Source organism: Lontra canadensis, unplaced genomic scaffold (genome assembly GCF_010015895.1).
Source record: "Lontra canadensis isolate GAN:19392208 unplaced genomic scaffold, GSC_riverotter_1.0 scaffold24, whole genome shotgun sequence".
NCBI classification, from domain to species: Eukaryota; Metazoa; Chordata; class Mammalia; order Carnivora; family Mustelidae; genus Lontra; species Lontra canadensis.
This window is the reverse complement of record NW_022631018.1, coordinates 11,146,594-11,172,578: the sequence shown is the minus strand read 5'-3', so window position 1 is coordinate 11,172,578 and position 25,985 is coordinate 11,146,594. Positions and strand designations below refer to the sequence as shown.

The window sequence follows — 25,985 nt, the reverse complement described above, 5'->3', positions numbered from 1 at the left end:
CCCCGCAAGTCAGTCACAGTCTTCTCTACCGTTTATTTCCTTCTTAGCATTTTCCATGATCTGTAATGATCCAGGTCTATCTTTTCTTTTTTCTACAGACTTGTTTACTCTCTGTCTCCTTCTGGAATTTAAGCTGCATGAGAGTAGGCACTCTGGCTGCCTTGCTTCCATTGTAACCTTAGAGAGTTCTACAGTGGCTAAGACACAAGATGTGTGAAATTGAATATGTATATATATATAAAGATTTTATTTATTTGACAGCAGGAGAGAGAGAGAGAGAGAGCACAAGCAAGGGGACCAGTAGAGGGAGAGAGAGAAGCAGACTGCAGACTGAGCAGGGAGCCCGATGCGGGGCTCAATTCCAGGGTCTAAAGGCAGACACTTAACCAACTGAGCCACTCAAGTGCTCTGAAATTGATTTTAAATAATTTCTGAAATGACATAATTGACACCAATTCCTCCATTTACAAGTTAAATGTTTCTGCCACAAAAAAAGCAGTGGCAAATCATTGGTATTCTTTTCAAAAGGGAATATTATTTATGAAATATTACCTTAGTAATTAAAAGGAGAAAGACAAAGTAAACAGATGTCTTCAAATTCTTTTCTAGAAGGGAAAGCTAGACCGCTTCAGGGCAATATTACCTAAGGTCATCTTGATAACACTTCAGCATTTCAAATGGTCTTTGTCCTTGCTGATAATCCCTTTGAGTAAGCTGATTCATGCCGGGATTTGCTTCTCACAAGCAATTTACAGAGAACACTTTCAAGTTTCAAGGTCTATTATACAAATAGCTTTCTTAAAAAGAGACTTCCATTATTGTTGCTACAATTTAGGCTAAATATCATAAAGCAAGAGACAAAGACTGAGAAAGAAGAAAGATCTTGCTAACTCTTAATCACCACATGCCTTCTTACACATCTATCCTATTTTATCTTCAAAGAGATTTTGAGAGTAAGACCAAGGACTGAACATGGCGGAGAGGGGCATCTTGTTGAATGAGTCTTACTAAGAATTCTAGAGACAAGCACAGCGTCCAGCCCCTGTCATATGAGTATGTACTAGCCCACAGCTCTGGGGTCAAAACAGATCCAGAAGGAATACTGTTGTGGGTAATGTGAAACAATCCTAAACACAAAAACAGAAGCATTAAAGGTAATTAACAGTATCAGCCTTTGTGCACCATTAGGCCTTCCACAGTTTGATTTAACATGAACATTAATTCTGAACCACAAAAATCGAAGTGGGAAGAAAACAGCACTTTCTGTTAATCTAAAATCTCACAGCTATCATCTGACCTAAAACAATTTTCTCTTCCCCTTTTTCTTTTCCTAATGTAGGTTCCAGAGAATAAGCCTACAACCTATGTAGTTATTTGTGAAAGTACTTTGGTAATGCCTGGCATTCTACCAACGCTAATTTCCTTCTTTCCTAACTTCCTTTCTTCCTCCCTCCCTCCTCCTCCCTTCCTATGGCTGTTTCAACGCATTGCAGTTTTCACATAAGGTAGAGAATATTAAGTACAGATAAGGGAACTTCCGGTAAATTGACTTTTTTCTCTCAAGGAAAAAAGTATAAGGTCGTATCCGTGAAAATGTAAAAAGTAAGCTTTATCCCTAATGTAAAGAAAAGGATAAGCATGTAAAAACGCAGTTCAAAATGATCTCAAATGGTATTTTTTCGATGACAGTATTATAAACAATCACATACAATGCCAAATCACAAATGTTATTTGCTATTTCATAAAACAGCCCATGTAATTGTATACATACGACTGTAGTCTTCTACATACTGTGTACTGTCTTGAATTAGTTCCACTTGTACATTTTACTCATCATGTGATCTTGCACATTGGCTGCTGAAGTAAAGGCCTGAATAAATTTAACATTAAGACTGTCCTAATGAATATTCTAAGCTGGAATTCTTAAATATAGAAATAGTTTGATTGCTCTAGGGTATCTGGAGAATGGAAAAAATGGTTATCTCCCCTAAAGTATATCTTTGGAACGATCACCAACTTCAGAAATATACGTAACAGGATACTGTGTACCTGTTTCGTAAAAATGGGATAAGAGTTCTTCTTTTTCAATAAAACGTTGGTAGAGCCAATCAGCAAGGCCATCCGTCTCCAGGGGTACATCTTTAATTGGAAAGATCCTATGAAGAGTTAGAAAAGAAGCAAAAACTACTTTAATTCAGAAATCAAAATCAATCAGAAGCACAACTTACCTTTGGTGACTGAAATGCTGAAGAAAGTTATGGAATCACCTGTGGCTTTGGCAAGGGTTCATTTCTACAGCTTCTCAGGGAATCTCTCTCTTTTTTTTTTTTTTTAAAGATTTTATTTATTTATTTGACAGAGAGAGAGAGAGCACAAGCAAGGGGAGCAGCAGGCAGAGGCAGAGGGAGAAGCAGGCTCCCCACTGAGCAAAGAGTCCGACGTGGGATTCGATTCCAGAACCCTGGCATCATGACCTGAAACGAAGGCAGCCACCCAACCAACTGAGCCACCCAGGCGTCCCTCAGGGCATCTTGGTTTTTAAAAAATTGTTGACTATACAACAGAGTCCATTCATTCATTCAAACATTTGCCAGCCTATTGTATGTTAGGTCCAGTGCCAGATGATGAGAAAATACTAATAAACTGTCCTATAGCTACAAATAATTACTGAGAAATAACTGTCTTCCCATGCTTATGGGTTTAAGAAGAAATGGTGTTCAGAATAGATGAGATTTTAAAACTGTAGTTACTGGGGTACATGAGTGGCTCAGTCCACTGGGCGTCTTGGTGTCAGGTGGGGTCAGATCTCCCAATGTGGAGAGAGAGCCCCATTGGGGTAGCATTCTGCATTCAGCAGGGAGTCTGCTTCCCTACGTGGCACATGCACCCACACACTCTCTTTCTCTCAATTAAATAAATAAATCTCTAAAAAATAAAAAACAAAATAAAATAATAAAATAAAATGCAGCTACTGTAGGACATTTAGCATAGTCAGAGCCTTGGCCGAATAATGCACCTTAGCAATGCTCTTTTGGAGGAAATGTCTGTGAACCAGACAGAATCTGCCTGAACTGGTGCCTGAATTGTATCAGAGACAGAGGTTTCCAGAGCCGGGCCGCCTCTTACTGGAGCACGAATGTGCAGATTCTGTGAATGGGTCCCGAATCACCAAGAGACGGACGGGGATGATTAGAGATACACATCCGCGGGACTCAAGGGCAGAAAAGGGCAGCTTGAGTACATACTCTGTAGTTGCTGACGCTGAAGTTTCTTTTTTGTTTTCCATTTTTGTGGGGGAGTTAATTTTATTTTAATCAACGGTATAAAGAGGCACAGTTTTAAAAGCCTGCAAAAGGTTTGTTGAAAAAATAGTGGTCCCCGTCCCACTGCCGTTGTTCCTCTCTCCCCAGAGGAACTGATTTTTACCTCTTTGAACCAAGGATTTTTATATCTATTGCCATGTTTCCTCTTCAGTTTTAGGGCCAGCCTACTGACCTCCCACTACGGTAGAGGAGGAGTAAGCACCTTCTTCCCTCTCCCACCACACAGTCATATCCTTCGCATCTTCCCAATGCAGCTGTAGGGTAATTGCAATGAGCAGAGTACTAGACATTTACATTATTATGATCATGTACCTATATTCAAAGCTAAGCCATGCAGTCAATCAACACTACCCTTCCTTTCCTGTCCAGTTTTTGTTCTCCCTAACTTGAGCAGTTACATCATTTTCTCTGTATGGGGAACTAATTCAACCATAAGCTCTTGTCTATCTAGAGTCAATTCTCTAGAGCATGTCTGCCAACTTTTTCTTAAAGGGCCAGAGAGAAAGCATTTGGACTCAGCAGACTTTATGGTACCTGTCGCCACTATTCAACTCCTCTTCGGTAAGTGTGAAAGCAGCCGTAGACCAGGTGCAAGTACGTGGGTACAGTTATGTCCAGGTGACACTGTATTTAAAAACCAGACAGTGAGCCAGACCGACCAGTCCTCTAGATCTTCTCTCAAGGCGTTTGTGTGCATCAGATATTCTTTTATTTTTATCTTCCTGAATACATTTCACCCACACTGTCGATTTGTTGCCTGTGGTTTTTCATCCTGCCGAGGCCCCTTACTCTGTCTTGGTGATTCTCCTAAAATACATTTAATGTTTCCTACATCCCATGTCTTCCTTTTTCTGTATTTACTCTACATTCTGATGGAGCATGTCCTCCAGTGGTTTCTGGAGATAAAGGGTTCTCCTGAAATCTTGCATTTCTGCCGATGTCTTTTTTTTGTCCTCATACCTGGCTAACAATTTGACTAGATAGAGGATTCAGGGTTGCAGTTCACTTTCTTCCATCTCCGTCTTTGTGTCTTCCTTTCTAGGGGATTCTTACTTAATTTCTTTCTTTCTTTCTTTCTTTTTCTTACTTAATTTCTAATCTTTTCTTTTTTCTACTGAGTTTTTGCTTCTTTTCTCATATTTTTAATTTCTAAGAGCTCTTCGAATGTTCCTTTTTCATTGTTTTACTGTTATTATTTTTGTTATAATATTACAATATTGTTGTTTTATTGTTACAGTATCTTATCTCTCTGAGAATTAGAATAGAAACTTTAAAACACGCAGGAAAGTACAGAGAGGAGGGTTAAGGAACGAGCCGGATTTCTGGCAGCTGTGCTTTTCCTGCACCATTCCTCCAAGTCACTTTCTTCTGTTTGTTTTCATGTCCATCTTTCACAGCAGAGGCCGATCAGATGACCAAGTCACCCAGTGGGTCTTTTGTCGCTGACGCACATTTACGGACAGGGGATTACACAGCAGACTGACGGCTCTCAGCACTGAGTGTGGAGCTGCACAGAGGATTATCCGGTTGGGCCATTTAAGTCAGTCTTTCCTTGTGAACTTGCCGTTGCCGCAGAAGAAGATCCTCTAGCGTCCTGCCCAGAGAGTGAAGGCCTAGTTGTTGGCTTTCTGGCCACAGATGGAGAGAGCAGGGTTGGGGTCTCAGCACCTAGTGCCATGACATCACTTAACCATGCCATTTTCATTGTGGGACCTTTGCCTCAGCTGTGCCAGGTGTCTGTGCGACCACAGAGCCTCTGGTTCCCTCTCCAGAGTAAGCCTCCAGTTCCCGCCACAGCAGGGAACAAAGAATCCCCCAGCTGTGGGATGGAGAGTAGGAGATCTGAGTTCCTCAATGGATTTCAACCAGACCCAAGTGTGACAACCCTTTCAACCTTATTTCCACGGGCACGGATCCGCCAGTTTTTCAGTTCTGTGGCGTAAGGTTGGCTCCTGGCCATCCCCCCCCCGCACCCCCCCCACCGGCTTAGGGTTCTGACTGCTCATCTGTTTCCTGACTTCCGACTTTTGTTACTATTGCTTTTCCTACTTTCCTCATCCTTGTGGGTTTACACTTTAAAGAAACCTCTTCAGTGTCATTCTATTGGAGTTCTGGAAGGGCATGCAAGTTGACATGACTCTGAGCCACCATGTTCTTTAGGAAGCTGTCCTGTTATTTCTGAAAAGTCCAAGATGATTTTTGATCTTGGGCCAGTGTCTACTACTTGGCATTCTACAATTCTACATTCTACTTGAAATATTACTATTTCAAGTTTAGGCAAAATGTGTGTCAGTCACTTAGTAAGGATTTGAAGATTATAATGAGGCATACCCATCATAAAAACATTCAACAGCTTCTACAGTTTATCGGTAGAACACAATGTCCAGACGAGTCAAGTAGTACAAAGGATTCTAAATGACCAGGATGTCCATGCTCAGACTCCTTCAAAGGCTTCTTAAAAATTACTCATGTAGCATGGTCATTTGCATAAAAAACAATCAGAAGGAACATTATTTATGAATTGCATTATAATCAGATCCCTTTCTCTTGTTATTTAAACACTTAAATATCATATTTGGGATATTTAATATTTAATATTCAAGTATCCATGGGCAGGAAAAAGAAGAGAAGAAATGAAGGAAAAGTATGGTATGGAAAAAAACTATTAAAAATCAATTTCAGGAAATCACAATTTTGATTAAAAATTTTGCTTTCAAGGGGCGCCTGGGTGGCTCAGTGGGTTAGAGCCTCTGCCTTTGGCTCAGGTCATGATCCCAGGGTCCTGGAATCGAGCCCCACACTGGACTCTCTGCTCAGCAGGAAGCCTGCTTCCTTCTCTCTCTCTGCCTACTTGTGATCTCTGTCTGTCAAATAAATAAAATCTTTAAAAAAATTTTTTTGCTTTCAAAAATTTGAAAAGGATGAAAGGTAACCAAACTATAGTTTCATTTACACAGAAAGTAAGTTTCCCAATCTGAGTCACCTTTCTATTCCCCTAACTATAGTACTATATTGCTCTATGGCAGTAATACAGAAATGTTCTGGTTTATTAAATATTTTAATGGGGTAGGAGATCCTAAGGTCCAGAAACTTCAAGTTTCAGCTTGCTACTATAAAATCCCCTACCAGAATTTTCTTTTGCTTTGAAAGAGCTAACCACAAAAAGAGGAATTAAAGAACATCACAACTTTTTTTTTTTTAAGATTTTTATTCATCTATTTGACAGACTGAGATCACAAGTAGTCAGAGAGGCAGGCAGAGAGAGAGAGGATGAAGCAGGTTCCCTGCTGAGCAGAGAGCCCAATGCAGGGCTCAATTCTAGGACCCTGAGATCATGACCCGAACCGAAGGCAGAGGCTTTAACCCACTGAGCCACCCAGGCGCCCCCATCACAACTTTTAAAGAGAAAAAATACTCGAAATGCTTACACTACATAAAATCATCCCATAGGCTAGTATTTCTTAGCCCCTTTAATGCCTACACTCCTAGGTAATTGGAAGATCTCTTTCAACTCAAAACGTTTACCTTTGCACTCTCTCCTGTTCTCATGCCTCACTACAGTGAGAGCGGGGCTCCATGGCTGACATTCCCTTCCACAAACAGTAGAGGCTTTGTTTTGGGTTTTGCTTTTTTTTGTTTGTTTGTTTAAGATTTTATTTATTTGTTTGACAGAGAGGTAGAGAGAGAGCACAAGTAAGCAGAGCAGCAGGCAGAGGGAGAGGGAGAAGCAGGCTCTCTGCCGAGCAGGGAGCCCGATGCGGGACTGGATCCCAGGATCCTGGAATCATGACCTGAGCCAAAGGCAGCCGCTTAACCAGCTGAGCCACCCAGGCGCCCCTTGGTTTTGTTTTGTTTTGTTTTGTTTTGTTTTGTTTTAAACGTGTGGAGAGTCTTGGCTTTTTAGCCATAATTAAAATCATCCCAGAAGGTAGTGTGGCATAATGACTAAGAGTAGAGACTCTGGGACAGACTGCCTGGGTCTGAATTCTGCCTCTACGGCATTTGCAGACTACGTGACTTGGGGAAAATGGTTTAACCTTTGTACAACTCAGTTCCATCATCTGTAAAATGGGGTTAATAATAGTATTTACCTTATAAAGTTGTTATATGTGTATACTAGTGGGCAGAGGGTGGTGGCATAACTTGGCATACCTTGGCAGGGTGGTGGGTGTTAAATGGTAAATACTTTGTGCTTTAAAGTTTTCTGGGTTCAGCAACGGTGGTAGTGACTGGACTGGACCTACAGCTGTTATAAGGGTCTGACGATCCATGACTATTTGCGTACAGCATAATACTCTACCCAGATAGTCTGTGTGCTGTGTGTACTTCTGTACCAGTGGGGCTACAATGAAGCCAGCCTCAAGCCAGTCATGTAAAAAGATAAATGTGGTTACCAAGTACTAAGAAGGTGAATTCCTGACAGAGATTCTCAAGAGTCTTAATATTAATACTGATCTAATCAGAAGAGCAGAGACACAGAGACACAGTTTCAAATAAGACAGCCCGAGGCTATTTAAACAAGTTTGTCTTTCCATTCCTTCAAAGGGTACCTTCTACTCTTTGAATTATAAGGAACCCTCAAATTAGAAATAATATTCCAAGAATTTTATTTTCTCCTCTTTTTCCTCTCCCCATTTTAACTAAGAATGCAGATCCCTCGGGGGAAAGTTACAGAGGATATGCAAGCTCCTAAGGCTATTTCCACAGACCACTTCCCCTGCAGTGGACATGGAATCCTACAGAATTTAGCCATTAGGCAAACATCTATCTTTCTTTTTAAAATGTTTTATTTATCCATTTGAGAGAGAGTGAGAGAAAGCAAGAGAGGGGGAAGGTCAGAGGGAGCAGCAGACCCTCATGGAGCTGGGAGCCTGATGCAGGACTCAATCCTGGGACTTCAGGATCATGACCTGAGCTGAAGGCACTCGCCTAACCTACTGAGCCACCCAGGTGCCCAGGCAAACATATTTCTATGGAAAAATGTCCTCAGTATTCACCATACAACAGTAAGCTCACAGCTCATCTGTTACATCTTTGTCCTTGGCTGCAAAAAGTTAAACTCCCTGTCTCAAGACACCATCTCGACTAAGAGTGGATTTGAAATGATGATTTTTTTTTAAATTCAGTTTGTGAAGTAGCTTTTCCTAGCCTCTTCCCTTGTCAGAGAAGTCTTTTCAGGTACCTACTTATATGAAATAGCCATTTATATTGTGAAGACGGCATGTCCATGTCCACCAAGCAATCTTACAGGTAGGAAGATTACCTTAATCTACAGGTGGGAAGATGAATTAACACAAATCATGACAATTTTGTTTTTACCTTTTCTGTACTCCTTTTTCTTGTCACATTGCCTGATCAGAACAATACTGAATAGAAGTGGTAGTAAGAGCTCCCTTGTCCCTCATTTCTCATCTTTCAGTGGGAAAGATTCAATAGTTCACCAATAAGTACAATATTTACTATAGTTTTTTTTTGTGCATACCGTTACTATTAATGCAATTAAAGAACTCCCCTTCTATTCCTAGTTTGCTAAGGATTTTCTTTGTTATCATGAATGGGAGTTAACACTATCAATTTTTTTTTTACATCTATTGACATGCTTATGTAATTTTTTTTAATTCTGATAATGTGATGAATTAAATTGACTGATTTTTAATGTTAAGCCAAACTTTAATTCGAGGAATATATACTCCCAGTATATAATCTGATGTGTTTTTTATATATCACTGGGTTAGTCTGGCATTTATGATCATGGAAGATATTTGCCTGTAAATTTTCCTTCTTATAATATCCTTGGTTCAGGTTTTGAGCTCAAAGTTATGCTGGTCTCATAAAACAGGTCAGAATGATCCCCTCTTTTCCATCCTCTGAAAGAATTGTACTTAATGTCCTTTATCGTCCTTTTAATGACTACAGAATCTGTAGTAATGTCTCCTTTTTCATTCCTGATATTGGCAGCACTGGCCTTCTTTTTTTCTTCATCAGGTTTGCCAGGAGTTCATCGATTTTATAGTGTTTTTAAAAAAACAATTTTTTGGTGTTATGCTTTCTACTGTATGTTTTTAATTTTAATAATTTCTCCCTTATGATTCTCCGCTTTTTATTTACTATCTTTGTATTTAATTTGCTTTTTTTTCTAACTTCTTGAGATAGACATTTAGATCACTTATTTTCAGTTTTTTTCTTTTCTCATAGTAGCTTTTTAAGGCTACAAATTTTCCTCTAAACACAGATTATGTTATATCCCATAAATTTTTTATAGATTATATTTTCCTTATCATTCTGTAAAAAATTTTTTTTCTAATTTCACTGTAATCTTGTAATACACAGTAAACATGAAATTCCTCTCACTCCCTAATGATGGACAGTTTCTCATCTTTTGTTATTCTAAACAATGTGGCTATGAATAACATTATGCAAATGTCCACTCATATGGTTACAAGTATATCTACAGGATAAAATTCCAAATATAAAACTGCTAAATCAAGATTAAATACATTAGTAACTTTGAAAAATACTACCAAATTGTCTTAAGGATTATACCAATTTACATTCCCCCTAGCAATTTATGAGAATGCCTCTCATGGAAAGATTTTTTAAGATTTATTCATTTTTAGAGAGAGAAAGAGAGAGCACGTGCACAGGTGAGCACAAGCACGTGATGGGGGCAGAGGGAGAGAGAATCTCAAGCAGACTCCCCGCTCAGTGCAGAATCCACATGGGGCTCTATCTCATGACCTGAGATCACAACCCGAACCAAAATCTAGAATCCAACCCCAACAGAGTGAGCCACCCAGGCGTCCCTCATGGAAAGTCTTTGAACTGGAGAATAATAAAGTCAGATGTTCTGCTTTAGAGGAGAGCTAGCAGAACTTCACAGTTGGGATATGCAGAACTGGGAACATATTCTTGGGGATCCATCTATGAGTTCTCTTTAAGTATACAGAGATCTTGTGTTTTCATTTCAATATTAATCTTAATAAAAGTATTCTAAATTATAAGATAAACATTTTTAAATAGTTAAATTTTTATTTTTATTTTTTAAAAATTTATTTTAAAGATTTTATTTATTTGACAGAGAGAGAGGGTACAAGCAGGGGGAGCTTCAGGGAGAGGGAGAAGCAGGCTCCCTGCTGAGCAGGGAGCCTGACATGGGGTTCGAACCCAGCACCCTGGGATCATGACCTGAGCCAAAAGCAGCCACTCAACTGACTAAGCCACCCAGGCATCCCAATTTTTTAATTAAAAAAAAAAATTTTTTTTTTAAGTAGGCTCCACACTGGGCATGGAGCCCAATGTGGGGCTTAAGGTAATGACCCTGAGATCAAGACCTGAGCTGATATCAAGAGCCAGAGGTGTCCCCAGATAAACATCTTTTAACTAAGTACCACCATGTGCCTTCAGTGCCTGTGTATATAGTCACTTTGGCACAATGCAGTATTACTATAAAAGGCCAAAAAAGGCCACACTGGAGGGCAAAATTTATTCTTTTACCTCTTAAAATCTGAGATTTAGCTGCAGCTCTCCCTATGACTTATGAGAGCCATTAAAATAAGAAGTGAGTTATGTTTTTTCCTAATTGCAGAGTAGGTCACAAGTAACAGTTATAAATTCTGGACAAAACACAAAAAGTAATTACTTTTTGTAATTACTAAAATCAAGGAGATACTGGAGGAGAGTCAACACTGGGAAGACAGGAATGGCACTGGGTGCGTTTTTCCATTTTTTCCAGCTTTTTACCTGAGGATAATTCCCAGTTAGCGCCACACATGGAGGCCTAAAATTTACATGGGGATATGTAGTCTTACTGGCTGAAGAAGAAAAGGACAGATATCAGGACGACCACAGCAGTTGAAAAGACAGGAATCCCAGAGAACAGCGCACACAAAAGGGGAGCCATGACTCGAGAATGATGTACGTACGGGGCAGACTCTAAGCAGAAGGCCTCACAATCTGTAGCCCACACAGCTCCAGGCACAAGAGAGCTGTGCCCACACTATACAGGAAGCTTAACTATTCAGGAAATTTAATCATTTCTTTCTTTTTGTTTCCGCCAGATTAGATATCCTTAAACAGTTGGATTTTTCAGGGAAGTCTGTTACACTTCATCCTGATACTAGAGGAATGTTTTAAGATTTAAAACTTAAGCTTAAAAATTGGATTTTACTTTTTAAATGAATGGCATTACAAGTTACTGACTTTTTACTTTTAATTTAATACTATCTTAAAACAGCTTTGCAATATAGGCAGCGCTCTTTGCTCACTTCTACCACACTGAAAAGCAGTCAAACGGTTTGGGGGAATTATTTGCATTACTTTTTAACTTATAAACATACACTCCCTATAAATATAAAATCAGGCCTACTCAACCTAAGGATAAGTTAGCAAGAGCCATAGGGCTGGAGGACATTTGAATTATCTTTGTAAGGAGAAAAGGGACTAAAAATATGGCTGAGTTACACAGAGAAGGTTGGGTTTAAGAACCCTGAACTCTTGAAAGGACATGGTGAGGCTGGCGAAGTATATATTGCTTTAAGTAGGGGTTGGTGTGGGAACGCGGCTGTGCTTTAACAGAAACCCTCCCCTACCATCTGTCTAGAATAGCTTGGACACTCTCTTGCCTTAGGAAACAGCCAGGAGGGCAGAGCAAGTGCTCCCTCAAGACCAATCTACTTTTATTACTCTGTTTGATCACTGTGGGATTAAAATATTAAAACAACTAATCCCCTAATATGGCAAGTATCAAATGCATTCAATACTATTCCTCTTGGAAGCAAATAAAAGTTCTTATGGGACATAAACAAACAAACAAACAAACAAATAAATAATGGAAATAAATCTACACAATACTGGTGGCTATCTGAATGAGAAACTAGCTTCTCATTTTTAAGAAACAAAAATTTGAATTATCAGTAATCCAGAATGTGCTCTTAAATACAGAGTATTCTACTCAAATCCACTGAATCAGATTCAAGAGCACTAGATGAATTACACTTGCAAAAAAAAAAAAAAAGATATAAATAATGCTTAGCAGCTGGCACCTCTACATATTTGAGTTAGAACATTTGAATTTTCATGCTACCAAGGATCCAAGATGGGAGCTGACAAACAACACAGCTAACCACTCAATTCACTTAGGCCAACAACAACTAAAGGAATTAAAAGCACTGAGGGAAATTTTGAGATGAATAGTTCCTGCTTCTAAAAGCCTAATAATCTAGCAGAGGGAAAAAGAAAAGTAAACAAATACTGTAAAACCAGAATACGATAAATGTTACACCAGGAGTTTAAAGAACTTCCCTGTAAGTTTTAAAGGAAGGGGTGTGTGTGTCTACTTATATAGCACAGGATACATGGAAATGGCAACATCTGAGTCTAAAAGAGTAAGCAGGATTTTAAAAAGTCTTTTTAAATAAAGTAACAAATACACATAGTTTTTAAGAGTCAGAGTACTACAAGGTTGACAATGAAAAATAAACTTTTTTCCTTCCTCAGACACCTGTTTCCCAGATACGGTTTTCTTCAATTTTCTTTCACTATTTACCTCCATCGTGGTTATAAACATGCTACTACCCCTACTTCTAGATTACCCAGTTTCAAATATATTCATTGACTTGTTGCTATAGAAGATAAGGATTTGGGTCTCTTACCCCTTTGTTTTCTTTTCCTTCAGTTTCCTCTTCCTTTTCTCCTACAGTTAATATTTCCTTCTCAGGGCCAACTCTGTCCTTTGTAACTATGCTTATTAGTTTTATGTTCTATTTATTTTCTTACATGTCTGTTCCTTCTATCAGACTGTGCCGTACTCATCACTGCATATCCAGTGTGTAAATCAGTGCCTAATCCTTCATGGGAACTCAAGTTTGTGGAACGGAATTAAATGAAAGTAATCTGCCAGCCTAAAATTTAGGAGGTACCATCTGTAGACAGCCATCAGTACCCCGGGAACAGCAAGTGACACCACCAGGGTTGGTGTGATAAGAATAACTCGGAAATGCAGAAGCTACTTGTCACCAAAAACAGATTTATGGACAAGAACGGATATTGTCAAGTTTAACATATCAGAATATCTCCCGGCATCCAAGTCCCAGAAGTTTTGGTTTGAGCCATTGTCTTGAGGTAAGCTGCTCAAGGCTTCATCCTCAACATACCAAAATGTAGTATTTATAGCTTCCCCCTGGATCCACTAACGAGGCTTAAAAAGAAGCCCACTTGGTTATCTGAAAATAGAATTCACCAGCTCAGATACATAAGCTTTTACCCACTTCAGCACAGGGACAAATCAAGGCTCTGAGGCAGCAAACGCAGGGTCACAGAGAATTTCCAGTGCCTTGAACGCTGATGTTCGGGAGAAAGACGGGAGAAAGCCAAGTAGCACCTTGACCACTGCTTCCTCTCACAGTCAGTAAGTTCAGCTTGGGACCTCTTCCCCTTGAGGCCCCCTCCTTGTGATGGTGGAAACTGTAGTAAACCAACATGCTACGTGAGGGTAAAAACAGTGAGGGGGCACTGTTCAGACCTCAAATTCATTTACTACATCTCTGTGTTCTGTCTTTTGAGACATAGTAAGGTGCTTAACAGATAAATACTTGCTCAAGGGACTGAACTGTCAAGTAAGCAAAACACACCACTGGTTTGTTTGCTTTGAAGAGTCCCTATTACACCCTCCCTGAGTCTAATGACTTTTAGAAATTTTTTGTTAAGACTATTCTGGAGGCGGGGAGGTAGTTTAAGGTTCACAGCAAAACCCAGGAGAAAGCACACAGAATTCTCCCTGTCTCCCTAATGACTTTTTAAAATTTTTTGAGATGATTTCATGCTCAAGAGAAGTTGTAAAAATAGAACAAAGAATTCACATATATGCTTCACCCAGGTTCCCAAAGTATCACTTTTTCCCATATTTGCTTTACGTTACCATCCTTTTTCTCCACATATGCATATGTATCTTTCTGATATATATACATGTGATTTTTCAACTTTTGCGAGGAAGTTACAGAGCGTGTCCTATAAGTACTTCCACATGTATTTTCTTAAATACAAGGACAGTCTCTAAGATAACCATAGTTGAATGAGCAAAATCAGGAGATTAACAAGGATACAGTACTATTATCTAATCTATAATCTATACATTCATTCAAATCTGCCAATTATTCCATTAATATTTGTTAAAAAAAAAAAAAAGAAGAAGAAGGGGCGCCTGGGGTGGCTCAGTGGGTTAAAGCCTCTGCCTTTGGCTCAGGTCATGATCCCAGGGTCCTGGGATCGAGCCCCGAATCGGGCTCTCTGCTCAGCAGGGAGCCTGCTTCCCTTCCTCTCTCTCTGCCTGCCTCTCTGCCGGCTTGTGATCTCTGTCTGTCAAATAAATAAATAAATAAAATCTTAAAAAAAAAAAAAGAAAGAAAAAAGATTTCATGCTTTGGGAAGAAGAATATAGCAGTACAATAAATAATGATTGAAGATGGAACCAATATTAATAAAGGGAATATTTAATAAGAAAATATATTTCAGGTAAAAGGTAATGAGGTGAGCTTGGCTGTGGCATTTAGATTAAAAAAAAAAAAGGAGAGAAAGAAACATTGCAGAAGTCTCCTTCACAGGAATTAGCAGCTGATTTTGAGACAGAGAATTAAATTTGAAAGTCGAAGAGTCAAAAGAACTCCAAAATTTTCATTCTGGGTGAGTGCAGAATGATGTTAACATAAATCCCACTGGACAGCCAGGAGAAACAAGTTGCATGAAGGAAAATGAGTTCAGTTTTAGAAATACTAGGCTTGCAGAAGCAACAGGCTATCCTGGTAGAAGAAAGGAAGTGATGTGAGGGTCTGGAACTTGGGAGAAGGCCAGGGAACTAGAATGGCATCTGTAGAGAAGCTGTTTCTGTTTACGCTCCTACTATGAACTCAACCTCCACAGACAAAAGAGGGCTAAAAACAGTATCCTGGAGAAGTCTATATTTAAGTAATCTGTCATGGGGTGGGGGAGAGAGAGAGAGAGAGAGAGTGTGTGTGTGTGTGTGTATGTAAATCTTGTATTAATGAAAAGTTAGACAAAAAGACGTAGCTAGCCCTGCCACTTCTCAGATTCAGTTCAATGACTACAAGTAACTAAAAGATAGTGATCATCAGAGTTATGCTTAACTATTATTCAATTAACAGTTAAGCGCTAAGAATTTTTTTATTTGGGGGACATAATACTTCCAACAGCACTAAATTTAGAAAACAAAGAGTAGTTTTTGAATACCACTGACAGTCACTGTGATTGACCATGAAGAGACCCAAAAGTGAAAAGGACATTGGGAACCCCACCGCGCCCGGGAGATTGGGAGAGGGCCCTTCATTTCCAAAGCTGATCATAGTTCTCCAAATCCTATTACATCCAGATTCATGTACTGAAAATAACTTAGTAAATCAGATTTGTAGGTTGTGGTCTTTGTTCTTGACTATACTAACAGTACAAAATTTCTTCCACGTATAACTTTTAATAAAATTTGGAAAGAAATGATGTATGGTGTGGCACCTGGGTGGCTCAGTTAGCGGGGGTCCAATTCTTGATTTCGGCTCAGGTCATGATCTCAGGGTTCTTGGATGGAGCCCCGTGTCAGGCTCTGCGCTCAGTGAGGAGTCTGCCTGTCCCTCTCCTCCTCTCTCTGCTCCTCCCTCCGCTTGTTCTCCCTCCCTCTCTCTTCATATATATATATATATATATATATATATATATATATATAAAATAAATAGATAAATAATCTTTTTTAAAAAAGAAATGAAGTATGTCTTCTAAGCAGAGGATGATTTTATCTCACTTGAAATGATGGTTCCCCTCTTTCAAATTTCACCTTCATTACAGAAACACAGAATTCAATCCACATCTCAGTCAAACTGCAATTAAGACCACTTATTCAATGCCTCCAGCATCCTGACGGGTGCCAAACTAAAATGTTTTCTTTTCTTAAAGGGAAATTTAAAAGTTCACTTTTAAATTATGGATAAAACTGCTGGTGCGGAAAAGAAGAAAGTACTTTTGGGTGGTGAACATTCGTAAAAACGGCCAAGCACAACTAAAAACTTGAAGATTAAATTTAATATGTAACTTTCCATTTTTCAATTAGAAGCTCTCAACCGTGACTGATGACTAAAATGTCCAGGGAAAAGCTAGGATACAGAGGCAAAGCAACAGAGTACAAGAGGTGATGAGAAAAGCAGATAGGAAGAAGAGAAATATTAGAAACAGCACAAGTAGGGGTGAAATGAGCAATGATTCTAAGCAAGGACAAAGAAACGACCTAGTGTAAGAGAAAGCAAAGACAGGACACTGTTTTCTTCTGCTAGGAGAAAAGAAAGCCACTTCTCGCTCAGGAGGCAATCTCAGTACCTCTCAGGTGGTAATTCTGGGGTGGGACAGAGGGTGGTAAAGCTCTGAGCACGCGTCACTACTGCCTAAGCGCGTGTGACTCAGGTGTGAACTACTCCAGAGTTATTCACAGTTACTGGGAAAAGGTGACCTGAAATTTGGTTTCCATTAAGTTAAATAAATGATTTTCACCATAAGTTAATTTTATTCTACTTTATTTCAACTTTTACACCAAAAAAGTATAGAAATTTAAGTCTCTTTAATGTTCGGCCTTAAATCATGGATAAAGCACTAGAATATGAAAATCTAAACTATATGATTTGAGCATTTCAATATGCTGGATTTAAAGGGGTAAAATCTATTTCATGTCTATAAAATGGTATTTATCTTAAATGTGAATTTATTAAATTCTTAAAGCTACCTGATGAAAATCTTTTTGTTGCAATTATGCAAAGATTAGACCAAAATTCTAAATTCTGAAGGCAATTTCTTTCTTTGATTAATTTTTAAATTGAAGAATTAATATATTCATGTTGTTAAAAAAAAAAAGAAAAAGAAAGAGAAAAAAACCCTCAAATACTGTAATGAGATCCCTCCTCCCTGCCAGAGGCATTCACTGTCAACAGCTAAACAGCAACTCTCTGGCAGTCACTGCCCTGTAGAGAACCAATGGTCCCAAACCACTTCATTTATTGAATAGTCTGTGTCCCACTGATACGGGATACTTACTTAATCATACACAAGTCCCCAAAGAAGTCTGGATTTTCGAATCTTTCCATTGATCTGGTCCTGCCCTCATACTACACTGTTTTAATTACAGTAAGCCTTGACATCTGGTAGGAAGAATTCCTCTGTTTCTTTCATCTTCAAACTATCTTCTCTGTATTCAGTTATCTTTACTCTCTCAAAGGAATTTTAAAACCATTTTGTCAAGTTTCCAGAAAAACTCTCCTGGATGTAATGTAATTGCAATCGTGTTACATTTATAGATTAATTTGGGAGAACGGACATCTTGCTAATTTTGAGTCTTCCCCTCTATGAGCACAGTCTCTTTTTCCCATTTATTCAGGTCTTTTATGTTTGTCAGTGAAGCTTTATATTTTTTTCTTCATACAAGTCTTACACATTTTTTGTTAAGTTTTACTGTGAGGTACTTTACAGTCTTCTTGCTTCTGAGAATAGTCTCTTTTTAAAAAAAAATTATATTTCTATTTATTGCCAGGCTAAGGGATACCACTGATTTTTCTATAGTGATTTTATATCAAGCACTGGGTATGATACACAACTGATGAATCATCGAACTCCAAATCTGAAACTCATGATGTATTATATGTTGGACAATTTAATTTAAATTAAAAAAAAAGATTGCTGAACTCTGTAAACAGATGGTCAACTAGGTAGACTATTGTGATGGTTAACTTTATATGTCAACTTGACTGGGCCAAGGAATGCCCAGATAGCTGGGAAACATTATTTCTAGGTATGTCTAGCAGAGATTAACATTTCAGTTAGTAGACTGAGAGGACTGCTCCCACCAATGCAGGTGGGTGTCATACAATCTGTTCAGTGCCTGAGCAGAACAAAAACTGGAAGAAGGGTGACTCTTCTGTCTCTGCTGGAGCCAAGACATCCATCTTCTCCTGACCTAGGGACAATAGCACTCCTGCTTCTTGGGCTTTCAGACTCCGACAGGGACTAGATAGGTATCATCTCCGCCTTCCCTCCCTTTTGCAGACCATGGGACTCAGACTGAGTTGACCATTGGCTTTCCTGGTTCTTCAGCTTGTAGATCACAGACTATGGGAATTCTTGGCCTCCATAATCACAAAAGCCAGTTCCTAAATTGAATTTCCTCTTACAGATCACTCTGTATAACCTATCAGCTCTATTTTTTTGAAGAGAACCCTGACTAAAACAACCAAGAGTCATCTCAGTGGATGACCCATAGTTCATTTTCAGTTAAGTTTAGAACATCACCAAACCTTTATAGCGTGGGACACGGGGAAAAGCCCTTTCTAATGGCTCCCAAAATAATATAAGACTATGAAACCCCCCCAAAAAAAACCAAAACAAAAAAATAATGGACCTCCTTATATGATCATAAGGAGGGTTTTCAGGCAAAACTGATGCTCATTATGTGTTCAGTGCCAGAAGAGACTTCAATTCAAAATTGAAATTCCTGACATTATTGTTTGTGGTTAAAGGGATGGAATAAGGAAGAACCATTTTTTCCCCTCAAAGCATAGGATATTTTATTTTGAAATTTATTTTACTTTATTTATTTATTTTTTAAGTAGGCTCCATGCTGGGTGCAAAGCCTGACATGGGGCTTGAACTCACAACTCTTTGAGATCAAGACCTGAGGTGAGATCAAGAGTCCAATGCTTAACTGACTGAGCCATCCAGGTGCCAGTTTTGAAAATTTTAACTAAAAATACAGCATTCAAAAACTATTTCTGACAGACAACCAGACATTATATGCCTCCTGAGAAGTAAGCATCACCATTTATGGTGTTTCTTGTCAAGCAAATTCAAACTTCAATCTGATGAAGTTTTAGTATCTACCTACCGATTAACAGGAAATAGAAGGGACAGAGGAATACATAGGATAAAATTGACAAAATCAAAACTGTAGCAAACTCTACATGGCAAATAATCTGGTATCCTTAAAAAAAAAACTCCAAAGAAAAGAAAAAGAAAGAGGAGGAAATCAGTAAATAAGAAGAAATTTAAGAGATATACTGACTAACTGCAATCTAACTGAATTCAAACTGTTTTTAAAAAATCATTTATGAGGGGTGCCTGGGTGGCTCAGTGGGTTAAAGCCTCTGCCTTCGGCTCAGGTCATGATCTCAGGGTCCTGGGATCGAGCCCCACATCGGGCTCTCTGCTCAGCAGGGAGCCTGCTTCCACCTCTCTCTCTCTGCCTGCCTCTCTGCCTGCTTGTGATCTCTGTCTGTCAAAATAAATAAATAAAATCTTAAAAAAAATCATTTATGAGATAATTCAGAAAATTTGGTTACTGTCTAGATATTTGATGGTATTAATGAACAATTATTAATATTTTTAGGTATGATAATATGTAATATTTTACCAAAGAATTCTTATATTTTAGAGAATATATAATGAATTATTTACAAATGAAATGATACGATATCTGAGACTTCCTTCAAAATAGTCCAGTAGGGTCTGGCAAATAGCACAGGGAAAACAACATTGCCCATAAGAGTAAAATAGGTACATGAGGCTAAATTTACAGGTTTGATATTTTCCATAATAAAAGTTTAAGAGGGAAAAACTATTTCTGAAATTATAGTCTAAAATGTATAAAAACTTGTGACTTTTAAATTTTGTTTATTGTGAATTTTAAAATTTTGTTGTTTTAGGAAGTAAGAAAAAAAACAAAAAGGAAAACCAAAATGACATAATAATCATAAATATATTAGGTTTATGCATAAAATTACTGAAATATTATATTGGGTTTTAAAAAAGTTTTCATTTATTTATTTGATGGAGAGAGAGATCACAAGTAGGCAGAGAGGCAGGCAGAAAGAGAGAAGGGGGAAGCAGGCTCCCCGCTAAGCAGAGAGCCTGATGCAGGGCTCAATCCTGGGACCCTGAGACCATGACCTGAGCCAAAGGCAGAGGCTTAACCCACTGAGCCACCCAGACGCCCCATAAAATATTATATTGTTTTTTAAGTGTTGGTAATTTTTCTCAAAAATAAGTTTTGCCCTCATCCCTCTGACAATCACCCTCCCATTCAGATGTCATTTTAATAATACTCATCAGAAGTATTATGTTAATACTAACATCAGAAGTAACAGGTTAAAAATATCTACTATACAGAAATCTAAAACACAGGGTGGAGGGAGCTATATGTAAGAACTAATATATTCAGCATGGTGTCATTAAAAGTCAAAAATAAAACCTGACAAGTCTATGGCTAATGAGGAAATGGGTCATTAAATGTATACACTAAGTAGGAATTGGAAAGTCACTAAAAATGTAAAGACTTTGTAATAATATTTTTAAATACTTATAAAATTTGTAATCTTAACACCTAGTACATAAATTGTATGGGTACAATGTTCGTTAAAATGCTATATGGGAAGGGCGTCTGGGTGGCTCAGTGGGTTAAGCATCTGCCTTTGCCTCAGGTCATGATCCCAGGGTCCTGGGATTGAGGCCCGTGGGCTCCCTGCTCAGCGGGAAGCCTGCTTCTCCTCTCCCTCTGCTGTTCCCCCTCCTTGTGCTCTCTTGCTTTTTCTGTCAAATAAAATCTTTTTAAAAATGTTATATGGGAAAAGTAGAATATAAATGAACTTTTATACATACTGTAGCTAAAGCTGTATTAAAAACATATATAAGAACAAATATTAAAAGGAAATATTAAGGAATTTAATGTGAGCATGCTGGAGAAGCATTTACCCTCTATGAAATATTTTCCATGGTCGCATACTTCTATTTTTGAAAATAAACTTAGTACTTTACAAAGTATGTAACAGAGGATATCTAATAATGTTAAAGTAATGTAACCTTTTAACCCCTCAAATCTAAAATATTATCACTTCAACATGTCATCAAGAAGAATTATTGAGATATTTTACAGTCCTTTTTCCTACTAGTTATTGAATCCAGTGTGTGTTTTACATTTACAAAACAGCTCAAAGCAGACTAGCCAAATCTCAGGAGCTCAATGGCTACATGGCCAGCGGCTGCTCTCACTGGAAAGTGCGTGTTTAGACCGCATAAACTCTAGCCTTCACACATTCGTTAAGTACTGAATTTCTGCTATATGCCAGCATTGCTTTGGGAGTTGTCAACAAGAGGAAGTATCTTCTCCCAAGGAGGTTATGTTCTACAGGGGGACAACAGACATCAGTGAGTGAACCAGTAAGATTTCTAACAGTGACTGAATACTAGATAAAGATGGTAGCTTCGCCTTAATCTTATGTTTTACGGAAATGTATCTTACTATCAGGTTACAGGATTATCACTCATTTCATAAATATGAAACCCGAGGACTAAATAATAATAGGGCGCCTGGGTGGCTCAGTGGTTTAAGCCTCTGCCTTCTGCTCAGGTCCTGATCTCGGGGTCCTGGGATCGAGTCCCGCATCGGGCTCTCTGCTTGGCAGGGAGCCTGCTTCCTCCTCCTCTCTCTCTGCCTGCCTCTCTGCCTACTTGTGATATCTCTCTGTCAAATAAATAAAATCTTTAAAAAAATAATAATAAATAATGATGTAACATTTCAAATGTATCACATTTGCAAAAGTTAAAGGGGATGACTTTGACATATTGGAAGAGATGATCTCTTACATACTGCTAATGAGATTGTAATCTGATGTAACCACTGGAAGAACCACTTGACAATACCCAGGAAAGGTGAAAATGCACGCACCCTATGATCTAGCACTTTCACGCTGGGCACACACATTCCCTACTTTAACGCTCACTTACTAGCATATGCTTAGTGAAAGAGGTATAAAAATATTCACTGTAACACTGTTTATTATAAAAGCAAAAATACTGAGAAAACAGGTATCCAACAATAGGAGAAAGGACTGATGATGTGTGACAATCATATCATGGGAATAGAACAGTTAAATAGTGATAGTAGTTCAAATGAATGAAAGGGAAACATAAAGATAAAAAAAACTAGAAAATAATGCAGAGTGGAAAAATACATGTTGTAAGATGATAAATCACCTATGATTACCTACATTTAAAAAAACACATACAGAATATTATATATTATAAGTGTATCTGTGTAATAAAAATATTAGGACAGGAAGGCTACACACCAAGTTATGATACTTCAATGGTTGGGAAGAAGGGAATGGAATTGGGAGGGCACATAATGGCAACTTAAGTTCACAAGAAATGTTTTCTTTCATTAATAAAAAATCCTAAAGCAAATATTTTAAAATGTCAACATCTGTCCATTCTTGCTAGTGAGCACATTTTTTTTTTTAAGATTTTATTTTTAAGTCATCTCTACACCCAACGTGGGGCGGGAACTCACGACCCCCAAATCAAGAGTCACGTGCTCTACTGACTGAGCCAGCCAGGCACCTCTAGTAAGCCTATTTTCTTTAAAAATATTAGTTAAAAAAATCCTTTGCTGAATTAGTACCCTCCCTCCAAAACTGAAAGTAAGTTCTTGCTCAAAGTCCCTAGTGGAATGCCTTCTCCAAAGTCACCAAAATTCCAATCAAATAAGACATGAAAACAGCACGTCTGCCTTTCGTAATCTATCTATGCTACCACCTACACTCAAGGTTAGATCTTTTTTTAAGATTTTATTTATTTATTTATTTATTTTTAATATTTTATTTATTTATTTGACAGACGGAGATCACAAGTAGGCAGAGAGGCAGGCAGAGTTGGAGAAGGAGAAGCAGGTTCCCTGCTAAGCACAGAGCCCCATGCGGGGCTCGATACCAGGACCCTGAGATCATGACCTGAGCCAAAGGCAGAGGCTTAACCCACTGAGCCACCCAGGCGCCCCATTTAAGATTTTAAAAATAAAAATATAAGCTACTTCTGCCCAAGAAGACCATTTTTTTCAAACTCACTGTCCTACTCTGGAGTAAAGCAGACATTTATATTAAGGGCACTGATTACTTTTGCTTTTATCCTTATAAACATTCCATCCCTGTAGTTAAAATCTAATCATGTTTAATTTTCCTATTAAGTCCTTAACAGCAGCACGTCATGCCCATTACTTCTTTAATAGGAAGAAGCTATCTTCCAGTGTGACAGTAATAATATAAAAGGGAAAGTGGGAGGAAAGAGTTGTCCCCTCAAATGTTTCTTACAATTAAGGCTTAGTTCTTCTTTAAAAACAAGCATTGCTTTTGAAAAAGATCAATAGTGTGGTTGTATGTCTACTAATAAAACATATTGCCCTAGTTAAACAACGCATAATATTGGGAAATAAGGAATAAGAAAGGCCATCTTTTAAACTAATTAAGTGGCCTAAAATTAATCTGTGGGGAGCGGTAAATTACTAACATTGGACTTATCAATAATCCATACACACTTTATATATCTTCCTAATGGTATTTTGTATTAGTAAGGTGCTTCGTGGTTTTTAAAAACATTTTATCAGTGTATCATCTGATGCTCAAACAATGCATTCACTGAAGCAGGCGCAACCTCCAACCAGTAAGGTCCTCAGATGGGCTGCCTGAGGGGCTCTGTATGCGCTGGGTTTAATTAGCAAAATGGTCTGAGTACTGAATCACCACTTACTGCAAGTTTTCTAAGGAATAAGCTCCAAACACCTGCCTCAAAAGTTTGACTTTTGACAGATAACAATGCTATCTATCTGTAAGGTACAATCTAGTATACACCACATCACAAATGTTTACTTTCTCCTTTATGTGGTATTTTAAGAAAAGTACTTTACAGCATATAGTAACATATGTATTTACAGTTTTAGGGTTTGTCTCTCCCAGAAATCCTATACAACATACAAACCCAAGAAGTAAGAAGTGAGTGGACAATTTCCCAATGCTATTGGGGAAAAAAAAAAGGGTTTGTTTTAGAACACTTCAAGTCAGCTATTGGATTCTTATGCTTTTTTCCTAAGCATCAGTATAGAAACTTAAAATCTGGACGAATATTCTGCTGTACCTTCTGGTAATCTAGTCTTTTCTTATTTAAATAAAGACCAAATGTTTTCTAAGCATTTAGTTTTACTAACATATCATAAGTGGATTCACTCTACAGGGAAAAAAAAAAAAGTTTTATTTATTTAAGTAATCTGCACCCAATGTGGGGCTTTAACTCATCACCCAAGATCAAAAATCACATGTATCTCAATCAGATGCCAGTCGGGGCACCAGCCAGGTACCCCCCAAAATGCCTTTTTTTTGCTCAGAAATCTCCATACACCTGTCACAGTATGTTCCAATGAGGTACAGAACAGGGATTGGAGTTTACCTGGCAGCCTTGACAATAATTTCCAAGAAGAGAAATGTATTAAAGAAATAAAAAATGGCCCAACTACAGAATAATGTTAAGTAATGTTGAATGATCACAACTGTATTGTTTTCCAAGTACATTCTGATGGTCAAGAACGTAATGGTGTTCTAAGAGTACCCGAGCCACCCAGAGGCACAGATGTGTCCCACGGGAAAGGACAGTTACTGCCCTCCGTGAAATTTACCTAAAATATGGTCGAAGTACTTCACATATACAGAAACATATTACAGATTTAGTACTTACGAATTGCTAAATTTTTCCTTAACCTGTTTCTATTTCCAATGTGGAGCTTCCCTTAGAATTATGTCTCATTTAATTATCACCACCACCGAATTTGCTTTGGTTTCATCTAAAATGGTCATTCAAGTGGTACTCATGTTCTAGGATTTATATATATTTGGTATTTTCATAACCTTGTACTAACTGCATTATTTCTTTTAAAATAGAGAAATTAAAATACATATAGTGTTCTAAGTGGGATCTGATAAATGCTGAGCAGAAGAGTAATTAATTTTTGACTTTCACATGTATACTCCTCTAGCTTATGCTGAAAAAAACTAGCAACAGTACCAACTTGCCCAGCTAGACCATAATCACCAGGTAATCATTTCAATTAAATTTTCTAAGACTGAGAGAGCACTTTATTAAAAAAAAAAAGCCAGCTGGGGCTAAGAAGAAACAAATACTTTCTACATAATATGAAACAAAATTGCATCATATGGCTTAATAGAAAGGTTCTGGATAAATTATGCTTAATTGCAGGAAAAAATACATTAATTAATAATTATTAAAATCTGCCTATGGATGAAGATAAGGCAACATTAAACAAAACTACTATTTTTCAGTGAACTTGACAGACTCCTGAGACCTTTTCCTTTTCCTCTGGGCACCCATTCCCCACTTTAACCAGTCAGTGCTGTTCAGTTTTTCTTACCAGCCTCCCCACATTAAAAGAAAAAGAGAGGGGCGCCTGGGTGGCTCAGTGGGTTAAAGCCTCTGCCTTCGGCTCAGGTCATGATCCCAGGGTTCTGGCATTGAGCCCTGTGTCGGGCTCTCTGCTCAGCGGGGAGGCCTGCTTCCTCTCTCTCTCTCTCTGCCTGCCTCTCTGCCTACTTGTGATCTCTGCCTGTCAAATAAATAAAAATAAATAAAACAAATAAATAAATAAAAATAAAAGAGAAAGAGATTTGACCTCATTTATATTATTCATATTTGTGTATATATGATTTCTAATGTTGCATTTTAAATCTCTTATTCTAATTGGAAACATCTCATCCTTGTTTAAAGTTTTAAAAATATAACCAAACAACTGGAGAGTGT

At 38.1% G+C, this 25,985-nt stretch overlaps 1 protein-coding gene across 6 annotated transcripts in view; it reads right to left on the bottom strand.

Moving 5' to 3' along the window:
- Positions 1-25,985, bottom strand: part of LPGAT1 (lysophosphatidylglycerol acyltransferase 1) — a 118,539-nt gene that overhangs the window by 1,324 nt on the left and 91,230 nt on the right. For all 6 annotated transcript variants that reach the window (XM_032862808.1, XM_032862810.1, XM_032862809.1 and 3 more), the window contains exon 7: positions 2,050-2,156. In XM_032862808.1, coding sequence (XP_032718699.1) covers positions 2,050-2,156 — 107 coding nt within the window. The remainder of the gene's footprint in view (positions 1-2,049; positions 2,157-25,985) is intronic.